The 17,308-nt window shown below is 38.7% G+C and overlaps 1 protein-coding gene and 1 long non-coding RNA gene across 2 annotated transcripts in view; one reads left to right on the top strand and one right to left on the bottom strand.

The window, feature by feature from the left end:
- Positions 1–17,308, bottom strand: part of LOC128779301 (uncharacterized) — a 53,315-nt gene that overhangs the window by 9,180 nt on the left and 26,827 nt on the right. The gene's annotated exons all lie outside the window — the stretch shown is intronic.
- The window catches only part of MTMR9 (myotubularin related protein 9), a 31,631-nt gene continuing 14,481 nt past the window's right edge, over positions 159–17,308 (top strand). Inside the window, exons 1-5 of the mRNA XM_024569091.4 lie at positions 159–766; positions 5,514–5,622; positions 9,017–9,142; positions 14,039–14,212; positions 16,875–17,092. Of these exons, the coding sequence (XP_024424859.2) occupies positions 585–766; positions 5,514–5,622; positions 9,017–9,142; positions 14,039–14,212; positions 16,875–17,092 (809 nt within the window). The 5' untranslated portion in view covers positions 159–584. The remainder of the gene's footprint in view (positions 767–5,513; positions 5,623–9,016; positions 9,143–14,038; positions 14,213–16,874; positions 17,093–17,308) is intronic.

Raw genomic sequence — 17,308 nt, 5'->3', positions numbered from 1 at the left:
TACAGCGGTAGACGTAAAGAAAAAGGAGAGCTTGTTCCTGATAGGAACACAAATCTGCGACTTTGGCTGTGCTTCCGGACCCAGGAGGGAACGACTTCCGGCTCTGACTTCCTTTCTCCAGAGTTTCGAGTTCCGCTGCTTCCGCCCAGAGTTGCTCTAGGCTCCGGCTAGGAGCAGCTACTTCCGCCAGCAGTCCCTAGCGACTGGCACTTGGAAACTGGTCCTAAAACGGTCTCCTCCTTTTCCCCTCAACCCGCCCACTCTCTCCGGGTCCCCAAGTGGCGGCTTCGGCTGCGGGGTCTGTAGCAGAGCACTCTGTCTGGCCGAGTCCTGGGTCTGCGGGAGACCAGGAGGTGCGGGAGAAACGCCCTGGTCTGGCCGAGCCCCGGTCTTTCCGCAGCCAGTGACAGAGGCCACAGGCCTCGCTGAGCCCACCACACTGTCCTGGGGCGGGGCCCGGCCTCCCCGCCCCGGACCCCGCCCCTCCGGCCTGCCCTGCGCCAGGTCAGTTTCCTTAGCCCTGCGGCGGTCTAACCGCCCTCCTCCCGGACGCGGTAGTCCGCTCGCTCCGGCTGCTGGGGAACATGGAGTTTGCGGAGCTGATTAAGACCCCACGGGTGGACAATGTGGTGCTTCACCGACCTTTCTATCCGGCCGTTGAGGGGACCTTGTGTCTGACTGGCCACCACCTGATCCTGTCCTCTCGGCAGGACAACACGGAGGAGTTGTGGCTCCTCCATTCAAACATCGACGCCATCGACAAGCGGTGAGTGCTCATCCCGCCCCCTATTCCGCAGGGAAGCAGGGCTCCTTAGGTAGATCTCTGAGGAAATGCGCCCCAGTGTTTTCCTTTTGGCCCAACCAGCCAGCAAAATGAGCCCTGCTTGGCTTTGACTGAAGATTTGAGTTTTTGAAAGCAGAAAACCATCCATAGGAGATCCCCTGGTTTCCAGTAAATCTGGATGGAATTCCCAGGGTGATCACATAATTGTTATCATCCTGATCATCATTTTGGTAGGTGACACTTATTTCAGTGGATTTTCCTTTTCATTTTCTTTTCCTTGCACCATCATATTCCTTGAATATGTCCATCACAGTTCATGAAGTTATGATTCAAAGCGATTTAGGTAAAGTCTGTATTTGCCACTTTTGAGGAAAATTCAACTCAGTATGTACGGTCTAATTCCACAAAATTCTTTCTCCCCTCAAAAAAATGGTCACATTTCTCTTTATTTCTCACCTTTCATTTCACCCATTTAATACTTCCCATTATGGGAGATTATAATGTCTTTTACTTCTCTTTACTCACTTCTGCTTTTGGAAAGAACAGAGTTGGAGCTTAAGCAGAGGTGTTAATTAACCTCTTTTTTTGCACCCAGACTCTCTTTCCAAGGTAGTATCTCAGAGTCAAAAAAGCTATACTTCCATCTGCAATCAAAATTCCCATTTCCCCAATGGCTGTGTACTTTAGCCAGGAGAAGGTAAATTGATTACCCAATTTACACTAACATGTCAATGAATGACAATAGCTTATCTGTTACCTCTCAAGACAATTTGATATTAAGAAGATTCCTAAAGGGGTTATGCCTTCAGAGAAAATAATATCTAATGGTAGAATTTGAAAGAGTATGGGTGAAGCAGTAATAGATTTTTTTTTTTTTTTAAAACAGAGGGCTGCTATTAGACTCCGCAGATCACCTGCTGGACAGAGGTGTTCAGGGTTCTCTCCTGGCCTACACGATAAAGTCTAAACCCCTTAATCTGTCACTCGTGGCACTCTGTGGTGTTCTGTCACCAGCCAACTTTTCCCACCTTAGGTCTTGCCATTCCCTTTCATGACCCTTTTTTACTAGCCAGTCCTCTATTGTTGCCCATTCACGCACTGTGTTCTCTCATGTCTGTACTATACCGACACCGAAGGAAGTAGATAGAGGGAATGCCTTGCTCCTTCCAAGTTTCTTAAACATTTACTGAGTGTTACTATACTGTAGATGTTTTGTGAGGCATTAAGGACACGGTGGTGGATAAAATGTATTTCTTTCAGGAGTTTAGAGGCTATCATTCAATTGTTAGCCATCTCTCGATATTCAGTCTAACCATTTCAACTGCCATCTCTTTCATAGATTCCTCTGTTAATCCCACAACTAGAAGTAATTCCCCTCACCATGAAATCCTATGGCCCTTTAATTATGTCTCTTTCATAAATGTGTATTAGAAGTTGTATTTGGATGGCTACATAGATGTTAGCCCCTTGACGCCAGGACTCACATTTCATTAATTTTTATCTCCTTCAAAACGCCTCGCTGTGGCTTGGGCAGATAGGCACATAGGAAATAAAAGAAGGCTTGACCACTGGCTGGCCAGTGGTGCCACTGAATGCCAGTTAAGAGTTTCTGCACGCCAGCAGCTGTCTTTTCTTTCGTATTCACTACTTCGTATGGTTGCTTTCCAGTCTTTCATCATATCTGCCTAGCATTTACTACATGCTGGGCCTGGTAGAGCCTAAGGAAGTATATAAGATGTGGGCCTTTTAATCTGGGGGTAAATGACAAACTGCACACACATTTGTCTTTTTTCTGGGGAGCAGCATGTTGTCATGGGAAGAGCAAGAGGTAGGTGGTCAGAGCAGAGGTTGTTTGTTGCTTTCAAGAAATGTTTACCTCCACGTGCCTTCTGCGTACTGCACTGTCAGGGCTCTGCAGATGCGCGGTGACTAAGACGAATGAGGAGCTTTGTACTAGTGGAGGAGACGGACGTTCAGATAAATCAACAGATAAGTGCCAGGAAGGAAAATATAGGGAGATGGGACGATAGAGAATGCCAGGAAGACAAGTGATACTTGAATGAATGACATGTGAATGAAGGGAAGAAGCTAGCACTGTGACTACTAGAGGAAAGCACTTCAGCCAGGGAACAGTGAATACAAAACCTGAGACGGGAACACGCTGGCATGTACAAGGAAAACAAAGGCCCGTGTGGCTGGAGGGCAGTGAGCAAGGGGTAGAGGCTAAGGGGACAGCAGAAACTGTGGCTGGAGGAGTAAGCAGGGGCCCGATGTGGTTGGGCATTGTATGCTGTTGTGATGGTTTTCATGGAAGGCCTTGAAGAGTTGAAAGCAAGGAAGTAGCAGTTGATAAGAGTTTTTAGGAGGTGATTCTAGAGAATCAAGAGTGGAAGCAGGAGGCCCAGTGAGGAGACTGTTGAATAGTTCAGGAAAGAGGTGGTGGTGACTTAGAGTAGAAGTAGTAGAGGAGCAGTCAGGTTGGGGATGTACTTCAGAGGCTGAGCTGTCATGCCTTGCTGATGAATTGTAAATGGGGTGTGAGAGGAAGAGCAGCATTAAGGAAGCAGTCATGAAGCACGACTGTTTCAGTTTGCTTTTCGTCAAACAGGTGCCCTTGGGCAAGCTACCTAACCTCCGTGAGCCTCAGTTCTATCACATAAGGGGAAGGCAACCCCTCTCAGGTCAAGTGGAAATTTTTACTGGTAGAAAGTGGACATTTATAGTGGTATAATGCTCTACAAACGTATAAAAAACTTTTCATGTACACTGCATACATAATTTTATTTGATTCTTTCAGTAGACAAGGTTGTACACACGTTTTACATTGTACTTGTTTTTTCTTTTTATGGCCCTCAGATATAAACAGTTGAGTTAATTCTACTCAGTTGATGACTCACCATTCATTACAATGTTTTCTCGGTGTTTCATTTTATTCTTCTTTAGCCCTAATTTTCATTCCCATTTTTCACCTCATCCTCAATCCCTATAGGTAACCATGTTAAGTGTTGCTGTTTGTCCTTGGAGATTTTGTATATATGTATACGCCTATAAAATATGTAACACCACTGTGTGTGGGTGAACGCACGCATGCGTGCGTGAGTTTAATCTACCTGAGTAGGATTATGTTGTAGATCTTGTTGTATCTCAGCACTTTTTCAAGATCTTTTCATATAGCTCTCTGGACCTTCATGTCACTGCTTCTGACTGCAGCATAGCATTCCCAAGCATCTACATTTATCTGACCCTTTAGATAATCTCCAAGTCCATCATCCAAACAACTCTGGTAAGAGAAACATTCATTTGGGCCCCATTATAGTCTCTTGCAAGAGTTTCTCTGAGATTGTGCCTAGGATGGGACAGAGCCGGAGAGTCAGCGCCCAATTCATTTCACAAAGTAACACCAGACATCTCTCCCGAGTGACTACTCTACTTTGCCCTCCCGTGTTCTTACCAACATTTGGTATTATCGTCTTCCTAATTTCTGCCAGTCTGCTGATAGTGAAATAGTATCTTTTTGTTTTAATTTGGATTTCTCTAGTTACTGGTGAGTTTAAGTATTTCTTTATGTATTTGTTAGCAATTCAGTTAAAAATTGTTTCCTTTCTGTGAAAAACTGGATTTGTTGTCGTTCTTGTGTTGATTTGCACCAGCCCCTTGTGTACCCTCTAGCTATTAACTCTTCACTCACATATGCAAATGTCTTCTCCTCGTCTGTCATCTCTTCATTTTCCTGTGGTGCCCTCTGTTGAACAGAGGTCCTCAATTTTAATGCAAAATTTGTCAATGCTCTGCTCTATGGTTTGTGTTTTTAAAGTCTTACTTAAGAAGTCCTTTCTTATCCCAAGGTCATTAGATATTCTCCTACATTTTCTTTCATATTAGCTTTATAGTTTTGTCTTCATTTTTAGGTCTGTAATTTGTTTGGATTCCACCTTTGTTTCAAGTGTGATTAAGTATCCAACTTTGTTTTTTGTACATAGCAAGTCAGTTTTCCTAGACCACCATCTAACAACCCAGCCTTGACTGATTTATCATGTATCAGGTAGTTTCATGTGTGTATGTATGTAAAATATTTATACAGCTTCTGCTGTGTTCAAGAAGTTTTGTAAAGGTGTGTTTTTGTTTTAAGTTGTCTCTAAGTATTTTCTAATTTCCCTTGTGACTTCTCAGATTCATTGGTTGTTTAAAAGTGTGTTGTTCAATTTTCACAATTTTGTGAATTTCGTTCTTTTTTGTTGTTGTTATTGATTTCTAACTTTATCCCATTGTGGTCAGAGAATATACAGGCAAACATTGTTTTATTATTATACTTCACAGTTAGATTACAACTCAACTTCATTGCAATAGTTGCTTTATTTTAGTGGCCTGAACCAAAATTGCATTATCTCCAAGGTATGCATGTTGTCTGTGTCTATGACAAACACTTAATATAGTCATTATAGATTTCTTTTTTGCTATTCTTTGAAGTAAGGCCCCAAATAATCTTTGATAAATGATTTGGTCTAGTATAAATTATATTTGAAAATTTTTTCTCTATATATATTTTTAAAATAATTTATGGCTCGCATTTCTATGATGCAGTCTTGACTCTTGCTTAATTAGACTAATTAGAGAGAAGAAAGTTAAATATAGATGGTGATTATGACTACATTCTCTTTTCACAGAAATAATTATATTCTTAAAGTCAGAAATATATATGTTCCTAAGCATAATTTATAATTGTTTACAGATTTGTGGGACCCCTGGGTACCATCATCATAAAATGTAAAGATTTCCGAATAATTCAGTTGGATATTCCTGGAATGGAGGAATGTTTGAACATAGCCAGTTCCATTGAGGTGAGTATTTTGGAAGCAAACTGTGTGATGAAAATAAATAGTAATGAAAAAGAGCCTTATATTCTGACCCAGTGTAGCTCTTACGTTTCTTCATTAGATATGTGCTCATGTTCTGTGGTTCAGATATTGAAGACTGATAGGAAAAGCTTCACCCTGATTCATGTTATAGGAATGTAACAAGATTTTATTGACATACAGTAGTTTTTAGGTTTACTTATTCTTCCAGGTTTATCCATATTGTAGCATGTGACAGAATTTCCTGACCTTTTAAGACTAAATGATATTTCCTGTATAAGAAGATGAGCTGACCTGTCTTACATACCTGTCATTTGGAAGTGACACGGTAATGTTGATTCGGCCGAATTCGCTACCATGGGTAAGAAGTGCACGTGGCTTCTAGGCTGTTAAATTGAAATGTGGCCCTGTTATTTGGGCAGGGGAGGCTACTGACCAACTCCAGCAAAGCATATGGTTGTTCGTTTTGTTTCTCTTTTCCAGTTTTGAGGCTGGGTTTTCACTGACCTGTCTACATTTTTCTTATCCATTTTCTAACTTTTAAAGATCGATGGTTGGTGGGTGTTATTGAAGTTGCCCACAGTGAGGCATAGAGGTGAAGAAATAGGGCAACACTTATTTCTCCACCTTCTGATTGCATTTACTTGGCTCTGTTAGCATCTGACACTATTCAGTTGTTTACTTAGCTGTAGATATTGTCTAATGTTCTATACAAATCAACTGATTATATAGATGCCCTAACAGCTGAAAAGAGGTCATAAACTATGAGTCATCCTCATAATTTGGCATCAGAATGTGAACTCTCTATTGTTTTTACAGTTTAGTAAATACACATAGTGAACTTGGCCTCTAGCCTTTACTGTCTTCCAATTCCTCTTCCCCCAATACATTTTAACATAATTTTGGAGTAATAAGTAAAATTCTTGTATAGCATAGGTAAGCTATTTGTAATCAAGAGACCATATAGCCAAATATATTCTGTTTGCGACAAATAGATTCCCATTGGAAGGATAATTGGCAAATGCCCTGTTTTCTAAATTGTAGCAGGAAGTTTGATGAAGACTTTTGCTCTGTACTTTCAACTGCCTTTTGGGGTCGAAATGTTTTTAGTTCTTTCAGCATTAATGTGTTTAAAGGAAAAGTCCTATCTCTAGTGACATAAAATGTAATCATGACAAGTGTTTATTGTCTGCCAGAGTGGTTGTTGACTTGCATTTAAAATAATAGTTGTACCAGTCACAATGGAAAACAGTATGGAGGTTCCTCAAGGGATCAAAAATAGAATTGCCATATGATCTAGCAGTTCCACTTCTGAGTATATATACAAAAGAAACAAATCATTATCTTGGAGAGATAGCTGCACTCCTGTGTTCACAGCAGCATTATTCCTAATAGCCAAGATATGGAAACCACCTGAGTGTGGATGGATGAATGGATAAAGAAAATGAGACAGAGAGAGAGAGATTACTCAGCCTTAAAAGAGAAAGTAATCCTGCCATTTGTGACAACATGGGTGAACCTGGAAGTCATTCTGCTAAGTGAGATAAGCCAGACCGAGAAAGACAAATACCGCATGGTACCACTTATATGTGGAATCTCAAAAAGTAAAGCCAAACTCATAGGAACAGAGAGTAGAAAAGTGGTCGCCAGGGGTGCGGCGTGGGGGAAATAGGGAGATATTGGTTAAAGTTACGAACTGTCAGCTATAGGTTGAATAAAGCCTGTGGATCTAATGTGTAACATGGTGACTCTAGTTGATAACACTCTTATTGTTTCACTGAAATTTGTTAAAAGATTCAAACTTAAATGTTCTCAAAAACAGCAGCAAAAGGTGATGTGGGAGAGAGGGACCCTTTCACAATGTGTAGTATTATGTTGTACACTTTAAGTATCTTACAGTTTTATTTATCAATTGGATCTCAGTAAAGCTGAAATTTTGCTGAATATTACAAAGAATATCTTAAAAACGAACGAATGAATGAACAGACGGTTGAACTGACCGATGATAGCTCCGGCCTGCATCACGTGTGAACACTGGCCTTTCGGCTTCCGTTTGGTGTGACTGGCAGCCACAGACCAGATAGAAGTAGAAGATGGATTAGCGAGCCATGCTTCTCCATACTTTCTGTTTTATGAGCTTTGGGGGGAAGATTTCATGATTTATGGACAGATAGAAGAGTAACTTTGGATGGCGATATTTTCATTAAAATGCTGAATGACGTGTTCAGCCTATTTCTTAATAAGTCACGTGCCCATCCTTTTGCGTCTGATCTTTCCGTGGCTAGAAGGGAGGTAGCTACCTTTGAGAGTTTTGGGGAATTAGCATGCTGTTGGGCCCGCTCCCCCGCTCCAGGTTTGTGTCTCCGTACTTACTGCAATTTGAATGATGCTGATTGATTTTGGTGCCTTTTTGTCTAGCCATGGAAATGCTTTCCATAATTCCCCTGTCTGAAGGATGAAACTGCCATGTGACATGCCTGTTCCTCCCGTCTAGTCGGGTTTTCTGGTGTTGTCACCCAGAACTTAAGTGCCGTAGATGAATACAGGCTCATTGTGGGACCGCAGAGTTATCGCCCTGGCTTGAAAGTGGGTCAGTGTGGCATAAAGGTATGCTGCTCCCTGACCACAAGGCATTTCACGCTAGGCAGGGGAGAACACTGAGGGGGTGTGTGTGTGGAACATGTAATAGCTAAAATTACTTTAGAGTGTATCGTACGCCAGGCCCTGCTCTAGGCCTGTCACACACGCGCTCTCTGAATGCTCCTAACAGCCCTGTGAGGTAGGCACTGTTATTTCCCCGGTTTTACAGCCGAGGAAACGGAGGCACGGAGTCGTTGCGTAACTTAATGACTCTTGCACTAGGATCTGGAATTTAAGTCCAGCAGCCGACTCCAGCCTGACTCTTTGGCCACTAAGCTGTATCGTACTATTTTACAGTTACTAACAGATGCTGATTTTAAATAACTTACACGTTTATGTGGCTGATAACTAGATTTTGAGCCAAGGCTTTACAGACTGACAAAACCTGTTTGTTATCTGATCCACCCCCCCCAAATATATGGTCTGTTTTATTAGGCTTTATTAACTGATTCAAGGAGTTATTTCACTTTTCTCCTAGAGTAGGTATGCACATTACTTAACTCTTCTGTTCATTCAGCAAATGCTAATTGAGAATGTTATGTGCCAAAACCTGGTTAGATGCCAGGAGCATGGAAACGAACTTCAATATGCTATAATTGTATCTGGTGAGAAATACAGAGTTAGTGAAGTATGACCATCACTGTTAGGTCACATTTCTTTAATGCCAATTTGGCCATTAGAAAATGTTCCAAATTATGGTATATTCCTTTAAATCCTTTATGTCCTTTTCACCCCCTAGGCGTTGTCAACCCTGGATTCCATCACTCTGATGTACCCCTTCTTCTACCGGCCCTTGTTTGAAGTGATAGAAGACGGCTGGCATTCTTTCCTTCCTGAGCAAGAGTTTGAACTCTACTCTTCAGCTGTGAGTAACTTTTCAGAGAACTATGGGTATTGAGAAATAACTCAACACCTTACCTTACTAGGTAGTTTAGAGCTTATTTGAGAGATGAGATCTCTGTTAAAAAAAAAATTGAGAGTAATCAACATATATGCTGTGGAAACCATAGGGAAAGGTCAAGATTGCCTAGGAAACGCATCTAAATGAGAAAGGGGCAAAGGATTGAACCATATAATGGGTGAATGGAGGAAAAAGTCAAGGGAAGAACGAGTTTCAAGGAGGAGGGGATCAGCAGTGTAGAAGGCTTCTTATTCATTTTTTGTCTCTCTTCTGGTCTAGAATATAAGCTGATCGAATATAAACTTCAAAGGCAATTTTGAAGATAAATAAAATATTTAGGAATAAATTTAACAAAAGAAGTACAGATCTATACACTGAAAACCAAAAACACACTGCTGAGAGAAGTTAAAGGATATCTAAATAAATGGAGAGATACACCATGTTCATGGGTTAGAAGACGGTCTGGTTAAGATCAGTCGTGGGCTGACTTATGTAAAGGAGTAGATAGTAAACATTTTAGGTTTTGCGAGTCATGCGGTCTCTGTTACAACTATTCTGCTCTACTGTTACAGCATGAAAACAGCAATGATAACACACCACTGAGTGAGTGGTGCTATGTTGGGCTAGATTTGGCTTGAGGACTATAGTTTGTAAACTCTACTAAGATGACTGTTTTCTCCAAAATAGTCATCGGTAAATAGATTTACAGATTGAGTGAAATTCTTTTCAATATTCCAATGGAGGCTTTTATAGAAATTTTAAAACAGGATTATCCAGAATAGACAAAACAACTTTGAAAAAATAGTTAAAGGATTTCCATTTACTTGATTTCAAAATTTACTATAAAGCTACAGTAATCAAGAAGAGTGTGGTATTAGCATAAAAATAGACATATAGATCAGTGGAATAAAATAGAGGGTCCATGAAAAAAATACAGTAAAAAACAAAGATGTACGGGAAAAAATAAAATGGCGTGTCCAGTAATAATCTCTCTTATTTGCAGTCAATTAATTTTTGCAAAAGGTGCCTAGACAATTCAATGGGGAAAGGATAGCTTTTTCAACTAATGCTATTGGACTAATTGGATGCAAAAGAAAAAAAGATGAACCTAGACCTTTATACCATCCATAAAAATTAGCTCAAAAGGTATTATAGACCAAAACATAAAAGTTAAAACCATAACACTTTTTGAAGAAAACCCAGGAGCAAATTTTTATGACCTTTGATTATACAAAGATTTCTTAGCTATGACACCAAAAATGACTGAAAGCAAATTAGTGATTTCCTAGTGTTGGATGTGAAGGGGAGGATATGGGCTGCAAAAATATACAACGGGTTTTGGGAGGAGGTGATTAAAATGTTTGTTATCTTCATTGTGGTGGTGGTTTCACAGATACATACAACTGTCAAGACTCATGAAATTGAGCACACTAAATGGATCTGTTTTTTTATATAGCACAGTAAAGTTGATTAAAAAGAAAAGAAAACTTATTGTAAAGGTTAAGTAGCTGATTAGAAACAACTAAAGAGAGAATTAGTGATCTGTAATATATATGAAATAATTACTCAGAATTCAGAACAGAGAAACAAGATGAAAAAAATGAGAGAAGTTAGATACTTTCATGAATGATAAAGGGTGAAGATTCAATACTTAGTACATGGGAATTCAAGAAGAAGATAATAGAGAAAATGGAAGAAAGGCATTATACAAGTAGATAATGTTTGAGAATTTTCTAGAATTAATGAAGGTCACAAACCATTGGATTAAGGTACCCCAGGAAATACCATGAAAGATAATCAGAAAGTAATCTTTACTTAGATGTGTTGAGTCCAACTATCAAAGAGTAAGACAAAGAGAACATGAAAATTAGCCAGAAAGAGGACAAATTATATACATAGTAGCATAACAAAGTTAGAAGAGAAAGAAATAATTTGATAAAATTAAACATTTATTCATAATAAAAACTCTTAGCAGCACTAGATTTGAAAGGAATTTGTTTACTCTGATAAAGGGTAACTGCCCAAACCAAAAACATACGAAAAGCAAATCTTTTATCATTCCCTTCAAATTAAAGAGTGAGACAAAACTGTCCCTTTTAGCACTACTCATGGCCAGCTCAGTGAGTCAAGAAGGAAAAATAGAAGGTATAAGGATTGAAATGAAAGTAGCAAAATTGCCATTTTGTGGTGATTATGTACTTATCTACATAAGAAACAAAAAGAATCTTGAGATTACAGGCATTTGTCTATACCAAACACAATTTTGAAAACCTAAATGAAATAAACTGTAAGGGTTTTAGACCTTTATTGAGAGATTTATAAAGCTTTATTGAAAAAGTTGAGAAAGTTTTATTTATTTATTTTATTTTATTTTTTTTAATTTTAGAGAGGGGAGGGGAGGGACAAAGAGAGAAGAGAAACATGTGCTTGAGAAACATCAGTCGATTGCCTCTCACACACTCCCCAGCTGGGGACCTGGCTGCAACCCAGGCATGTGCCCTGACCAGGAATTGAACCTATGACCTTCTGGTTCACAGGGTAGCATTCAATCTACTCAACTGCACCAGCCAGGGCAAAAAAATTAAGAAAGTTTCAAAAATTGGGGGACACGATGCTCACGGACAGGGAGACTGAATATGGAAAAGATGTAACTATCTTCAAATCCATCTGTAAAGTCCACACAGTCTGATTAAAACCCCAATAGGATTTTACATGGAATTTGATAAAGGTTACATGACAGAGCAAAGGACCACGAGGAGCCAAGTTACTTTTGAAGAACAGAAAGAAGGGAGGAGGAGACTTGGCCTAGTAAATATCAAGCTTATTCTAAAAGCTGTGGGACTCACTACAAATAGACCAGTGGGACAGACTAGAGAGTCCTATATGTAAGGAAACTTATTATATGACAGAAGTGGCATTGCCAATCAATGGAGAATCATATCATTCCACCGAGTAGGAAATCAATAAGTAATAAGTAATACCTAATAGTGAAAAATCAGGAAGTAACAGTATAGTCATGGTTATTTAGAAATTTGGAGGTAACCACATAACCCCCCATACACACAAGCTAAAAGAATTGAAAATTATTATCTTTGGGGAAAGGGAATTAGGAGATGGGTAAGCAGGGAACAAGTAATTTCATTTTTCTACATCATGGGTCTGTCTTTTTAAAACTGGTAACATGAATAACTTTGAAAAGTGAAAAATATAATTAAAAATATGATATTGTAGCCTTTCTGGTGTGGCTCACTTGGTTGGAACATCGTCCTGTAAACCGAAAGGTTGTAGGTTTGATGCCTGGTCAGGGCACATGCCTAGGTTGCAGGTTCAATACTGGTCAGGGCGAACAAGAGGCAACCAATCGATGTTTCTCTCCTTCTCTCTCGTTCTCTTTCCTTCTCTAAAATCAATAAGTGTTTTAAAAAATATATACATTATATTTTAATATAAATGTATTATATAAAACAATATATTTATATTTAATATATTTGATAATATTATGTAAAATATATAGTTTGTATTCTATAATTGCATAATATATATGTTGTGTGTAGTGTATATAATATATATAATATATTTGATAATATCAATTTGATAGTATTATGTAAAATATATAGCATATTATATAATATGTCTGATATATAGTGTATAGTATATACAATATACTATATATTTAATATATTTGATAACATTAATTTGATGGCATCATGTAAAATATATAGTATATTATGTGATATGTATAATATAATATAGTGTGTAGTATATAATATATTGTATATAATATGTATTATATTTAATGCATCATATTGTGATGTGTGATATATTTAATGTATAATATATATGATGTATATGATGTATTATATATATGCATTATGTTATATTACATAGTATATAATAAAATGTGTATTTAATGTGCATGTATATAATATATATTTTTATATACATTATATTGTATCTTGTAAACGTGTTTAAAAAGTACTCTTGTCCTATAGTACATCTAACAAACCAGTTTTATCCTACTGGTACTACAACCTATGGCCAGTATGTTAGGTCAACTCTGATTTACAGGAACATACTGAAATTTACATATACATAATTTTATTTACTTCACTTTACAAAGTTTTTTGCAGTCTTCAAGTTGTTTTCTTTTTTGATGTTTGAAATAAGTTGTCCTGTGATAACTTTATATTGCATACTTTTCACTAACTCCTAAGTATAACCTTTCTTAGTGATGTCATTATGCTTTTAAGAAAGATGTTGCCAATCTTTCTACATTTTTCTCCTTTTTTAAATAATGGAAAGGAGCAAGGGCTATGAAATAAGTGGTACCTCTACTCTCACCTGTTCTGGTTCAGTATTATGTGAAGTATTAGTCTTTCTGTTGCTGTACTGGAATTAAGAGGACCATTAACAAAGTAAATGGTCCCCGGAAAAGGATGGATAAGATGATGTTGGCCCTGGTGGCTGGATATACGTAACATATTTAACTTGGAGAATAGACGACTGAGGGAGAAACAACTCTCTTTCACACATTTGGTGGGATGCCATGTGAAAGAAGGAACCTGTACTGAAATCATGGTAAAAACCAATAGAGGAAGTTATAGAGCAACACATTTTGCTAAATATGAGGAAGAACTTTCTAGGAACTAGAGATACCTAGCATTGCAGGAAGCTGGCTCTGCAGAATGGAGCACCTTTTCTCTGGAAGTGGGAAGTATGGGATAGGTATGCTTCCATTAAATTCTTGAGATGACTTCTTTATTATGTGAAAGTTGATCTCTACAGCCCTTTAAAATTTTCCGAATTATTTTGTGACATTGAGATGCTTGCTTAGCTTTGAAGTATTTTGTGTTTTTTCAGACTGGTGAATGGAAGTTAAGCTATGTCAATAAGGAGTTTGGGGTCTGCCCCTCTTACCCGCCAATTGTCATAGTGCCCAAATCCATCGATGATGAAGCTCTTCGGAAGGTAGCTACATTTCGACATGGAGGACGCTTTCCAGTACTCAGCTATTACCATAAAAAAAATGGAATGGTAAGTATGCAGTACTGCTGCTTAGTCTGCTGAAAGACTTGGTTTGAGGATTTTTTCTTAGAAACGTTTTGCTTTCTGTGTACCTGTCCACTGAAGTGGTTAGTCTCTTCCTGCTAACTTCCTTATTTAAACTTCAAGGAATCGGGAGCAGAGTGTTTTCTGTGATCAGTGTATGACTTTGAATTCTTTCCATGATACTGCTCGGCGTTGGAAAAGCACAGATAGGTTTAGCCTCAGGACCCAGTACAAAGGGAACTAATGTTCATGTGCCACTTAAAATAACACTCAGGCAGAGAATAAATTTTTCTGACCAGAATAATGGTAAGATACTTCATTAAAATTATTAAAAATTTTCCTATAAAAGGTGAATTGAGCAGATGTTTTTATCTTCAAAAGGAAGAAGAGTGACACCTGTCATTAGTCACAACTTAAGTAAACACAGGAGTCAGGAATTGAATAGGCAAGTGCTCGCTGTGTATGTACTTCCTAAATATTTTCTAAGTCTGGTTCTCTCCTCTCCTCTCTCATTCAATAAACTCTGCTTCATTCTGAGACCAGCAGTACATTAGAGGATAAATTATAGCCATCTTCAGTTTTTTCCCCATAGTATTAAGTCAAACATGGATATTTAGGATAAAAAGATTTCTAAAAATCTGCTACTTTGGCATCAGGCCACCTGTTTGGTTGCTCAGCAGTATATTTATTTTAACTAGGGGTCATTATAAAGTATTTTAATAGTGGATGTTAAATATGTTTGTGCACTGTGTGTCCGTTTACATGGTAAGTGCCATCTGGGGGTTAGCTACTGTCATCCTCTGGATGACCTTCTCAATCATGTACATTTCAAGGTAGTTAAGATCACAGGATATACTATGGAGTTAAGTTGAAATAATTCTAAGCCTGGAGAACATTATGCTGAGTGAAATAAGCCAGTCAGAGAAAGACAAATACCATATGATTTCACTCACGTGGAATCTAATGAACAAATTGAACTAATAAGGAAAATGGGGACAGATTCATAGGTGGAGAGCAGGATAACAGCTAGTGGTAGTTGGGGGGTGAAAGGATTGAGCAAAAAGGAAAAAGGACTCGTGGACATAACAGTGTGGTGATTGCTGCAGGGAGGGGTATAAGGGGACTAAAAGGTAATGTAAAAAAAAAATACAATAAAAAATGAAAAAAATAATAACTCTAAGCCATTCACCAGGGAAGAGATTAGTATAATAGTTATTGATTTCTTGAACAAAGTTTCAAAAGAAAACCTTTCAAAATATATAGTTGGTAGTATTTGGAAACAAGTGGTTAAGACTTAGAATACTGAAAAGGATAAAAGAGGGCCACTGGAGAATAAATAATAACAAGCAGCTTTCAAGATATTGAAAATGATTCCCTGTGGTGGAGCTTTATCCAGCAGACCCCCCCACCCCCCACCCGTCATGAATGAGAATAATTCTACCAAGACATGATCTGCTTGGGGAGGAAAGGTAGCTAATCTCTCAAAGGAGAAGGGCCTTGAGTCTGTTCCTCAGTGGGCTTTTATTGGGTTTACTTTGCATAGGAATACAGGGCATAAAGCTCATCAGTCATTGTCAGGCAGTAATGATCAAACAGTAGATAGCATTCAAAGACCTATGAGGGCTTATCAGAGGCAGGGTCACATAGCCAAAGGTCCATAAAATTTTGGGGAACAAACTCATTTTATGATTGGACCCTTATCATTTAAATTGAGGGCAGATTTCACAGGATAGCATTCTTTCTTAGGCCTGATTGCCCTGGGGAACCACCCTTTCCAGCACAGGGCCACACCTACCTCCTGTATTATTGTAGGCTTAAGTCAGGTGGGGGATGCAGCCCAAAGATTAGGAGACTTTTCACAAATAGAATGAGGATTTAGGCTATGTCAAAGCTAAGGGGTGAGGGCCCATCACCCCCTTTTTCTATATTCCCCTAAGTCCTTCCCTGATGGCCCCTTTGCAACCATGCCTGTCTTAAGTCGCCCCTCCCTGAGGAATCTTTCCTGTCATTGGCTAACCAGTCATCCACCCTGAGCCAAGCAGGGTGAAGTAAAGGGGGCAGAGGCTGCACCCCTGCCAGGAGGAAAAACTTTGTCTCCTTAGTGACTTATGATTCCAAGGTCTTTTTACTCAGCCTTAGCCATGGGGGTTTACAGCTTCTGAAACCAGGCAGGGTAGTCCCCAACAAATCCCAAAACAAGAATAATGGTTAAACTTTTAAAAATGTTGCCATTGGTGCCTTTTTCTTTATAATTCTGGCCAACCCTAAGTTTATATAATTGAAGCCAAACTTTATTGGTACATAGGTTATTATTTTTCTCTTCATTACAGGACTAGATCAACTGGATAATTATTATTCACTGACTAATGAATTATAATATCTGATCTTAAAGAGGAACTATGATTTATTAGGTGAAAGTATTTTGAGATAGTGGGAAGAAAAGTCATTTGAAAGTACAAGGCTTATTTTTGTTCCACAATTACTAACTTTGTCAATACGCAGAAATGGGTCTTTGTTTTAGGATCTCTCCATCTCCAAAGTGTCACACCATTGTTTTTAAAATACTCTTAATCTAGCTAATTCATTTCTGTTTTCAAAAACTTTAAAAAGAGCTACTGTGAAGTTTTGAACTGTATTGTGATTCTAGGTAATGATGCGAAGTGGCCAGCCACTGACCGGCACAAATGGTAGACGGTGCAAAGAAGATGAAAAGCTGATCAATGCCACCCTCAGAGCCGGGAAGCGCGGCTACGTCATTGATACCCGATCTCTAAATGTAGCTCAGCAAGCTAGAGCCAAAGGAGGCGGCTTTGAACAAGAAGCTCATTATCCCCAGTGGAGGCGGATTCATAAGCCCATTGAGAGGTATAGGATTCTGGAAACTGATGGACTCTATTTGAAGCTAATTAGAGTGGGTGAACTCCTAGCTGTTTAGAAATTACAAATCTACACATTAACTTAGAGTCCAAAAATGACTGGCTCTCCTCTCATTTGGTTTTGTAAGCAGAAAACTTACCTTGGATGTCCATAGGTGAGTTTTAGTCAAATAGTACCATTTCTCTAAGTCAGCTCTGAAATTTT

The sequence above is a fragment of the Desmodus rotundus genome, chromosome 9 (genome assembly GCF_022682495.2).
Source record: "Desmodus rotundus isolate HL8 chromosome 9, HLdesRot8A.1, whole genome shotgun sequence".
Taxonomy (NCBI): Eukaryota; Metazoa; Chordata; class Mammalia; order Chiroptera; family Phyllostomidae; genus Desmodus; species Desmodus rotundus.
The sequence above is the reverse complement of the archived record's forward strand: the minus strand, read 5'-3'. Positions and strand labels throughout refer to the sequence as shown.